Source organism: Saccopteryx bilineata, chromosome 3 (assembly GCF_036850765.1).
Source record: "Saccopteryx bilineata isolate mSacBil1 chromosome 3, mSacBil1_pri_phased_curated, whole genome shotgun sequence".
NCBI lineage: Eukaryota > Metazoa > Chordata > Mammalia > Chiroptera > Emballonuridae > Saccopteryx > Saccopteryx bilineata.
The window spans coordinates 306,523,818-306,535,060 of NC_089492.1; the positions used below are offsets into that span (position 1 = coordinate 306,523,818).

General features: G+C 44.5%; 1 protein-coding gene across 1 annotated transcript in view; it reads right to left on the bottom strand.

The window, feature by feature from the left end:
• Positions 1-10,451, bottom strand: part of LOC136332034 (zinc finger protein 615-like) — a 28,057-nt gene extending 17,606 nt beyond the window's left edge. Inside the window, exons 1-3 of the mRNA XM_066271268.1 lie at positions 10,283-10,451; positions 9,801-9,919; positions 363-542 (exon numbers count right to left, since the gene is read on the bottom strand). Of these exons, the coding sequence (XP_066127365.1) occupies positions 363-377 (15 nt within the window). The 5' untranslated portion in view covers positions 378-542; positions 9,801-9,919; positions 10,283-10,451. The remainder of the gene's footprint in view (positions 1-362; positions 543-9,800; positions 9,920-10,282) is intronic.
• Positions 10,452-11,243: the final 792 nt, after the last annotated feature.

Below are 11,243 nucleotides of genomic sequence, written 5' to 3' on the forward strand. Positions count from 1 at the left end.
AACTGACCTTGCCCAGATTTCTCCAGATCGTGCTATTCTCAATTTAAACTCTTACACTTAACTGCACTGGTTTTTTTTTTTTTTTTTTAAATTATTTATTTATTTATTTATTCATTTTAGAGAAGAAAGGGAGAGACAGAGGGAGAGAGAGGGGAGAGATAGAGAGAAGGGGAGGAGGAGCTGGAAGCATCAACTCCCATATGTGCCTTGACCAGGCAAGCCCAGGGTTTCGAACCGGCGACCTCAGCATTTCCAGGTCGACGCTTTTATCCACTGCGCCACCACAGGTCAGGCCAACTGCACTGGTTTTAACAGACAAATCCATTGAGAAGTAAAGGAAACAATAAAAGAGACCAACTCACCTGGGACTGGATCATTTTCTTATCAATTGGAGAAACGGCTGCTGATGAAATGCTCTGGCTCTAGCTCTTCCAGATCAGCATTACATTTCTCATCAAAAATGTGAGTTCTTAGTCAAGGGCATCCCCAGGAATCTCCTCCTCCTCCTTGATCCCCGTTCCTGGGAGGCGAGCACCTGTGGGCTGCACAGCAGATTACTCTGAGTGGCACATCCTCTTTGGGCCCAGACGCTCTCACTGATGCTGGGCACTCACCTTAAATCAGGGCCCCACAAAATCTCTGTACTTTTATTAAGTGTCCAGAAGACTTTCCATCTGGGCCAATGAAACACAACATTCAGAACATTTGAGATGCAAACCTAACTTTTTTTATTTGACCGATTTAGTTGTGTACTCATTGACTGTGTCTCATGTCTGTCCTGACCAGGAATTGAACCCACAACCTTGAACCCCATGATGCTGCTTTATCTACTCAACCGCCAAAGCAGGGCTGCTTCCTTACAGTTATTTACTTATTTACTTAATAGTTTTAAGATGTTTATTCATTGATTTTAAGAGAGAGAAGAGAAGGGAAAGGAAGAGAAGAGAGAGAGAGAGAGAGAGAGAGAAGTATCAACTAATAGTTGATTCATTTTAGTTGTTCACTGATTGCTTGTTATATGTGCCTTGACTGGGCAAGCCCAGGGTTTCAAATCGGGGACTTCCGCATTATAGGTGGACACCATCCACTGCACCCCCACAGGTCAGGCTGAAAACACCCTTTGAGTAGCATGAATGTTTGTGTCCGTCCTCGTGCCTCCCGACTATCCAGAGTACAACTGTATATGTGTAAGGCAACATTAAAAAAAAGGCAAATGTATGTTCTTCGTGTTTCTATACATTGGTTATCAAACAAACATGATTTTAAGTTAATAAACTGAAACTGGAACTAATTTCATTGTTTGGAAAACAACAACAACAACTCACTCCCGGGGGTCAGTGCACATGAAAAAAACTCACTACTCCAAGGGTTAAAGTGCAAATAGTAAGACTGCAAAAAGGATGTGGTAGGAAGAACAGGAAAATATGACATCTGGGCATCAGGGGACTCTTCAGGTATATAAGATTCAGGAAAGTAGAAATACAGACAGAACGTGCACAATTAAAAAAAATCATTTTTTTTTTAAAAGTCTTTTTACGTCTCACAGTACATAGGCTTCAAGTTAAAGGACACTGTGCTAAAGCAAAGATGTACTGGCTTATTTAACTTTTTATTACTATCCATTTCTTGATACTCTACAGAGTATTATAATTCTAAACCCACGTGAGCCTTAGCCAGGTAGCTCAGCCAGTGAGAGCATCTTCCCAAGTTGCCACGGCTGCGGGCTTGCCAGTCAGGGCACACACAAGAGATAACCAATGAATACATAAATCGGTGGACAACAAATTGAGGTTTCTCTCTTTCCTTCTCTCCTTTCCTCTCTCTCAAATAAATAAAAACAAAAAACAAATAAATCCATATAAGATACTAAACAAAAATATCCTTTTGATATAAAACCAAAATAGTATTTTCAGGCAAAACCAGAATTCTTGCCTGACCTGTGGTGGCGCAGTGGATAAAGCGTCGACCTGGAAATGCTGAGGTCGCTGGTTCGAAACCCTGGGCTTGCCTGGTCAAGGCACATATGGGAGTTGATGCTTCCAGCTCCTCCCCCCTTCTCTCTCTCTGTCTCTCCTCTCTCTCTCTGTCTCTCCCTTTCTTCTCTAAAATGAATAAAAAAAAAAAAATTAAAAAAATTAAAAAAACAAACAAACAAAAAAACCCAGAATTCTCCATCAAGAGACTCGTAATACAGCAACTGTAAGTGTTCTTCAAGCAAAAAGGAAAGGAGTCTTATTAAATGTATGCAGAGAAACACGGAGTAAAGAGAACAAAAATTATACACATGAGGTTTAAGTTCAAATTAGCACCAGCCATGCCTGACCAGGTGGTGGCGCAGTGGATAGAGTGTTGGACTGGGACACAGAGGACCCAACTTTGAAACCCCAAAGCCCTGTCCCCAGCTTGAGCACAGGCTCATCTGGTGTGCACACAGCTCACCAGCTTTAGCCCAAGGTCGCTGGTTTGACAAGCGGTAACTAGCTCTGCTGTAGCACTGCCCCCTCTTAAGGCACATACAGTATAAGAAAGCAATCAATGAACAACTAAGGTGCCGCAATGAAGAATTGATGCTTTTCATTTCTCTCTCCCTTCCCGTCTATCTGTCCCTATCTGTCTCTGTCACACACACACAAAAAGTTAGCACCAACCAGAAAAATGATAATGACCATATTATAGAAGGATTTAAAACTTTCTGTTGCCTGACTATGTGGTGGTGCAGTGGATAGATCGTCGGACTGGGATGCTGAGGACCCAGGTTTGAGACCCCGAGGTCGCTAGCTTGAGTGCGGGTTCATCTGGCTTGAGCAAAAAGCTCACCAGTTTGGACCCAAGGTCGCTGGCTCGAGCAAGGGGTCACTCAGTCTGCTGAAGACCCGCGGTCAAGGCACATATGAGAAAGCAATCAATGTACAACTAAGGTGTCGCAACGGCAATGAAAAACTGATGATTGATGCTTCGCATCTCTCTCCGTTCCTGTCTGTCCCTGTCTATCCCTCTCTCTCGTTGAAAAAACAAAACAACAACAACAACAAAACCTTTCTGTTAGGATATACCTTGAGCCTAACCTGTGGTAGCGCAGTGGATAGAACATCCACCTGGAACGCTGAGGTTGCTGGTGAAAACCCCGGGCTTGCCAGATCCAAGCACAAAAGGATAAGCAACTACTAGCTGATGTTTCCATCTCCTTTCCCATACCCTCTCTCTCTCTAAAATCAATACAATCTTAAATATATGTATACACACACACACACACACACACACACACTTTGATAGCATATAAATCAGGAGGTGAATAAATCAAAGAATGTTCCAAAATCTCTGTAAGAAAGAAAAAAGACTGCTTATCATAAGAGTTTTACAAATAAAGGCTGTATGTTATTTGTAATCCCTAGTGTCAGGAATAAACTAATAATTTTTTTAAAGGCTGATTTTCTTTTTTTTTATTTAAAAAGATTTCTTAAAATTTATTCATTTTAGAGAGGAGAGAGAGGGAGAGAGAATTGGTGGGAGGAGGAGCAGGAAGCATCAACTCCTATATCTTCCTTGACCAGGGAAATCCAGGGTCTCAAACTGGCGATTTCAGCATTCCAAGTTGATGCCTTATCCACTGCGCCACCACAGGTCAGCCAGAAATAAACTAATAATTTTAGGAACATAATTTTCATATTAAAAGAGATCAGAAGTATAATGGCATTTACTCAACTTTACCATAGTAGCTTAATAGAGGCCATATTTTAAAAATTAGGTGAGGCCTGACCGGTGGATAAAGAGTCAACCTGGCCTGACCAGGTGGTGGCGCAGTGGATAGTGTTAACCTGGAACATAGAGGATCCAGGTTTGAAACTTTGAGGTCATCAGCTTGAGTGTAGAGTCACAAGCTTGAGCGTGGGATCATAGACATGACCCCAAGGTCGCTGGCTTGAGCCCAAAGGCTGCTGGCTAGAGCAAGGGGCCACTGGCTTGGCTGGGGCCCCCCAGTCAAGGCATGTATAATAAAGTGATCAAGAAAGAACTAGGCCCTGGCCAGTTGGCTCAGCGGTGGAGCCTCGGCCTGGCGTGCGGGGGACCTGGGTTCGATTCCCGGCCAAGGCACATAGGAGAAGCGCCCATTTGCTTCTCCACCTCCACCCCCTCCTTCCTCTCTGTCTCTCTCCTCCCCTCCCGCAGCCAAGGCTCCATTGGAGCAAAGATGGCCCGGGCGCTGGGGATGGCTCCTTGGCCTCTGCCCCAGGCACTAGAGTGGCTCTGGTTGTGGCAGAGCGACGCCCCCGGAGGGGCAGAGCCTCGCCCCCTGGTGGGCAGAGCCTCGCCCATGGTGGGCGTGCCGGGTGGATCCCAGTCGGGCGCATGCAGGAGTCTGTCTCACTGTCTCTCCCCGTTTCCAGCTTCAGAAAAATACAAAAAATAAAAAATAAATAAAAAATAAATAAAAAATAAAAAAGTGTCAACATGGAATGTTGAATTTGCTGGTTCAAAACCCTGGTTGCCTGGTCAAGGCATATACGAGAAGCAACTACTACAAAATGATGCTTCTTGCTCCTCCCCTACCTCTTCTCTCTTTGTCCTCTATCTAAAATCTATAGAGGGGGCCCTCAGGTTAGGGCAGTCTCAACATACAACCTTTCAAGTTTACAACACTTACTCCCATAAAAACTTTAAAAAAATGAGACGTGAGTGTTTCGGCTTACACCATTAGCATCATACTTATGGACTACATAGGCAAACTAGTTTGGTTACACATGGCTACCTTTTGAGGTGCTGCTAGTGCTGGACTGCGGGAGACTGCAAGTTGACAAAGATCCTCGCAGTTTAAGACTTAAGCCAAAAGGCTAAAGGTCTTCCCCACAGCCTCTGTTTGCTTGAATTGCTAAAGGCTATGCCCTTCCCCACACCTCCATGGTAGTTGTGAGGCTGCTGGTTTCTACTCGTCCTATTCCCCATGTCCCTCGAAGAGACTGGAGGCAATTTTATTTTTACCTTCTATTTTGTGAAGTTAAGACGTTATGCAGAGTGGAAAGTTTTCTGCACTTGGGAGAATTCTTGGTTTGTCTCAGAAATGTGACTTTGTATCTAAGCTCTCTTTGTTTTGCTAATGACTTTGCTCTGCCCCATAAATAAAGCGGGTTGGGGTGGAGACTTGCTCTTGCAAGCCATCAGCCTGCAATGGGTCCTCTTGACCCCATCCTCTTTCTTTCTGTGTTTATTTTCTGATCCTTTCCCGCTCCCACCTGAGACCTGCAAAATTACAAGTCGTGCTGGTTCGCAACACTGGACAATGCCCCTGGTCACCCTGCCCACTTGAGTAACTTTAACCCTAATGTCAAGGTGGTTTACCTTCCAACTAATACCACTGCCCTTTTACAGCCCATGGACGAAGCGGTCATTGCCTCTTTTAAGGCCTACTGCCTCCATAGGACATCTGCTAAGACCCTTAATGCAACTCAGAACCTGACACTCAAAGACTTCTGGAAGTCTTATAATATTTACAATGCTGTACAAAAACATTGCTTTTGCCTGGGATGAAGTGAGTTGAACAAACTTAAGTGATGTGTGGAAAAACTGTGTCCCCAGTTAGTGTATGACTTTCATGGCTTTGAGGAGTTCGTGCAGGCTGTCACTGATAAGGTTGTTGTCATAGGTAAACAGTTTAATTTGGAGGTGGAGGCTGAGGATGTCACAGAGCTATCGGCATCACATGGAGAAGAGCTGTTTACTGAGGACCTCGTTCAGCTGCAGAAGCAGCTAAAATCTAGATTATGATTTTACAGCTGTGTTAGGAAAGGTAAATGACTTCGGTTAGGGTGTGTTTTGACTTACACCTAAATTCGGGTTACATCACCGTTATAAGAACAGAACTGTGTCGTAACCCAGAAACTCCCTGGCAATAAAATCTTTTTAAAAACTTAGGTAAGGCCTGACCTGTGGTGGGATAGAGCATCGACCTGGAACACTGAGGTCACCAGTTCGAAACCTTGGGCTTGCCTGGTCAAGGCACATATGGGAGTTGATGCTTCCTCTTCCTCCCCACTTCTCTCTCTCTCTTTCACTCCTCTCTCTCTAAAAATCAATTTAAAAAAATAAAAGAAAAACTTAGGTAAGGATGGGTTCCAATAAAACCCTAGTACAAAAACAGGCACTGGGCCAGATTTAATCCATGAGCTCTAGCTGCCCAATCCCAGATTACAGCCGAAAAGCCAAAAGATCATCTGAAACAAGAGTCAGCCTGGCCCTGGCCAGTTGGCTCAGTGGTAGAGCGTCGGCCTGGCGTGCAGGAGTCCCAGGGTTCGATTCCCAGTCAGGGCACACAGGAGAAGCGCCCATCTGCTTCTCCACCCCTCCCCCTCTCCTTTCTCTCTGTCTCTCTCTTCCCTTCCCGCAGCCAAGGCTCTATTGGAGCAAAGTTGGCCCAGGTGCTGAGGATGGCTCTGTGGCCTGTGCCTCAGGCGCTAGAATGGCCCTGGTTGCAACGGAGCATCGCCCCCTGGTGGGCATGCTGGGTGGATCCTGGTCGGGCGCATGTGGGAGTCTGCCTGACTGCCTCCCTGTTTCCAACTTCAGAAAAATACAAAAAAAAGAAAAAAGAGTCAGCCTGACCAGGTGGTGGTGCAGTGGAAAGAGCACCGGACTGGCATGAGGAGGACCCAAGTTTGAGACCCCGAGGTCGCCAGCTTGAGCGTGGGCTCATCTGGTTTAAGCAAGGCTCACGAGCTTGAGCCCAAGGTCACTGGCTCGAGCAAGGGGTCACTTGGTCTGCTGTAGCCCCCCCAGCCCCGTCAAGGCACATATGAGAAAGCAATCAATGAACAACTAAGGAACCGCAACGAAGAATTAATGTTTCTCATCTCTCTCCCTTCCTGTCTGTCTGCCCCTATCTGTCTTTCCTCTGACTCTTTCTGTCTCTGCCACAAACTGGTTCTAGAAACAGTACCTGATGCAACACAGTTTAAAAAAAGAATCAAAGTTAACTTTTGAATATAAAAGGCAAATTATTAGTATCATATTTGCCTAAGATGCTTGTATAGCTCCTTTTTGTGTGTGTGACACAGGTAGAGAGAGTGACAGGGAAAAGGTCAGATAGGGACAGACAGGAAGGAAGGAAGAGAGATGAGAAGCATCAATTTTTCACTGCGGCACCTTAGTTGTTCATTGATTGCTTTCTCATATCTGCCTTGACCTGGGGCAGGAGTGGGGGGGGGGGCTATAGCAGAGCTAGTGACCCATTGCCTAAGTCAGCAACCTTGGGCTCAAGCCAACGACCTTGGGCTTCAAGCCAGTGACCTTTGGACTCAAGCCAGATGATTCTGTGCTCAAGCATGGGGCCTCGGGGTTTTCAAACCTGAGCCCTCTGCATCCCAGTCAGACGCTCTATCCACTGTGTCACCACCTGGTCGGACTGTATGTAACCCTTTAGTCAAGTAGATGGTCACAAAATTGTTTACAGAAAAATTCTATACCATCCGAAAAGTACAGACAAGTTAAGTGTCAGTGTTTAACAGTAGAATGTTTCATTAGAATAATTTAACATTGAATTGAAAACAGACTACAAAAGTATTACTGGTAAGCTAAAATTTCATTTCTAAATATTTCTGAAAAGAAAGTATCAATGACAATATAATATTAAACAGGTTATTTTTAGTTTCTTTATAACATTTTTCATAAGAGCTCTTATGTTTTAAATCAGAAAAAGATAGCATTATACAATTAAAATAAAATTGCTATCGCCCTGGCCAGGTAGCTCAGTTGGTAAAGATCACCTTTCTGATACACCAAGGTTGTAGGTTCGGTCTGCATTCAGAACACATACCAGAATCAACAAATTAATGCATAAATAAGCAGAATAACAAATTGTGTGTTGTGTGTCTCAAGTCAATAAAAAAAAATGTTTAAAAACTCATTGTTTAAAAACATTGCCATTGCTAGGTTATTAACACAGGTGTCTAAACTTAAAAGTTTTCATTACTTAAAAGAAAGACAAGAGCAGGAAAAAAAATGAGTTGTAAGTTCAAATTTTACACAAGAAAAAAATCCATAAATATGAGAAAATTAGCAACTCTTTTCACCCTAAGATGTTTCTGCCATCATAGATCACTATGTAGGTATTTTACTTAACTTTCAAAATAACTCTGAGGGAGAGACTAACTTCTTTTTTTAATAACAAGAACCCAGACACAGGTCACAGTAAACATACTATGAGCAAGGGCAGAATGTAGATTGAAAAAGTAGGTTCATTTCATTCTGAAGGTCATTTTCATTGTGCTTCACAGAGAGCCAAAATTGTTTGTAAATAAAATTTCTGTTCATTCTAAACAAAGAGAGAAACTAGAGGCCATTAGAATTCTACTTAATCATATGATTACAGAAGAGTATGGAGTAATGAAAAAGACCTGTGACTTACTTTGGCAATGCACCGAACCCCCAAGCAACAGACGGAGCGAGGAGCAGACAGTTAGAGGGCTAGTCAACCGGAAAATCTAGTCTAGTAGTCTAACTGGTAAAATCGAAGAAAAAAATATTTTTAGCATCTAGATAAAAAATATTTAAAATACTTTCAATATTCCTGTATGTTTGCAAATTTTCACACTAAATGTGCGGGCAAGAAAGGTACTGTAATAGTAGGAATTCAGAAAGGTGACAAAATAAAAAATATTTAAAATATATTGCTCTTTCATTTCATATTATAGAATATTTTAAGGAAAGAGGAGTTAGAAAATACAGCACTTTCACAACTCCATAAAAAGTAGTCTCAACGAAAGAGAAAGATAGGGGACAAATCCATGTGTAAATGAACAATCATAAAATGTTCTTAACAAATACTATTTAATCCTTTTACCTATAAATGTACGCAAATACTTATTTTAATTCCCTTATAAAGACCACCAGTTAACATGTTAAAAAAATCTGTAAATGTTTTTCACATGAAATCACGTTGTTAAGCTTATCTGAATAACGTCCAAGCCTAACATTAAATATACTACAATTTTAACAAGCATTATCCTTCGGAATCGAAGTTACAGTGATAATCAATGACCTTTTACTCGTATCAGAAAGAATCCGGAAAGAAATGGCCAAGAGAAGTGTGTAGAAAGCTTGCAGGAGGACAAAGAAAAGAGCTGCATCTTAAACAGAAAACAATCCACGATTAGATCTTCATCTAAGGGATCTCCAGATCATGCATCTCACCAAAAACTTTTCTTTCTTTTAAAAAAAATACTTACATTTCTTTCTGCAACTACAGTTGACGAACGATATTGTGTTTATTTCAGGCGTACCAAAAAACTTTCATATCTGACAGATTAGAAGACGGAGTGATCGGGTGCCAGATCTAGTGCAGAAGGGGGGCCTCGGACCCGAAAGGCAGCAGGGCTCCGGACACACATCAAATCTGTGCCCGTAGCCAGGGTCCGGGCCGCCGAACGATTGGTCCCCACGCGCCTGTGCGCCCGGGACGCCCACTCACACCCCGGACACACGGCCTGGGGAGAGGTCACCCAGCGTCCGGCCGCAGAGCAAACACCAGCCACACGGAGCTCTCCCTGACGCCACCCTCCAGTTCGCCGTCCCTGAGCCCCAAAGAGTTAACCGCTGAAACAAACCCCCAAATGTGCCCTCCGGACTAAGTCCTTGATCTCTGGAGATTTTTAACCACGGCGCCACCGCCTGAGGTCACAGGCGCCCCTTTCTTACGCGCACCCCCCCATTACGGTCCGGTTAGGGCTCCCCTGCAATGCCTCTTGCATCAGCCGAGGGGGCTTGGACAGACCCTCCCCACCCACTGACCTCCCAGGGAACCAGACACTGACCTGATTTCCTTAAGAAATCACCACAAGCGCCAGCAGGTGAACTTAATTCGCTGAACTTTGTCGCCTTCCCTCATCACCGCCAGACGGTGGCCCTTGCAGGATTCGGGCGTTTCTGCAGACTAAGACAACTGCATTTCCGGCCTTTGCTCAGAAGCAACATGGCCGCGCCATCTCGCGGTGCCCTGTGGGGGCGACCATCTTGGAAGCACAGCTGTACGGAGGGCAGAGGCCAATTTTGTCCTCCCCACCCCCCTAGCCAGCAGAAAAGCCTGGGGCGATACAAGGTCACTGAACTCGCCACATGTCCTGGTGCCTCAACACTTGATTTAAAAAAAAAAAAGACATATGTGTACAATGTTATATAACACAAAACTGGGATAGAGTAAATCTCTTTCAGCAACTGCAAAGAAAATTGAAATTGCAGCAATGTTTATTCGGTGCAATATAGTTAGGAAACCGCTCAGTGGGCGCCACCATCTTACCGGATTTGGAGGTGTCCGTACAGCACGGAACTCATTCTTGGGAAAAGGCAAACCTCTGATGAGGTCATCTGCGCCCATTTTCTAGTAGAAATTAGCTTTGTAGTCGCCGTTTGACGGACATGAGCAGAGCAAGGACCAATTGGCTGGGTACAGAAGGTTACCAAGGCAAGGACAATGGTCCAGACTTCAGCTGTGTTCATCTGGAAGTCCAGAAAATCAGTATCATCAGACAAGCTCCCCAGGGCTGACCCGGCCCTGGCAGTGCCCAGTCAGTACAGCCCACTACCCTGAGAGCATGCCAGCAGAGCTGATGAGTATTCTACTGAGATCCTTCCTTGGACCACCCCTAAAATCTCCACCCTTAACCATCCTTACCGTGGAGGTCCCCTTCTGCATTCCTCCTGTCCTACCCGCACCTTTTTCTCTTTGTGCTAAGCTCCTCTTCTTTTGCCTCCGTAACTTGTCTTCTAATGTCCATTTCTTCTACCTGTGTGACTCTAAATAAACTTTCTCTGATATTTTGAGTCTTGCCTCTGAAGTCTCTCCTAGGCAGAGCTCAAATAGCAAGGTTGCTGGACCCCAGTCCAGTTTGACCCTGGCAGTCTAACACCAGGGGCTGCATTTGCTTCTTGCTGTTGCGAACAGCTGGAAGGAACTTTTGTACAGAGAACAAGGTTTGGAGAAACCCTGAGGGTAGAGGGGTGACAATCATAGACTAGGAAATAGTTATGTTTGAGGGGGGGGGGGTCATGGGGAAAACTAAAAACTAGAAAAAGGCAGGAAAAGAGCCTGACTTGTGGTGACGCAGTGGATAAAGCGTCGACCTGGAAATGCTGAGGTCGCCGGTTCGAAACCCTGGGCTTGCCTGGTCAAGGCACATATGGGAGTTGATGCTTCCAGCTCCTCCCCCCTTCTCTCTCTCTGTTCTCTCCTCTCTCTCTCTCTCTCTCTCGCCATCTCT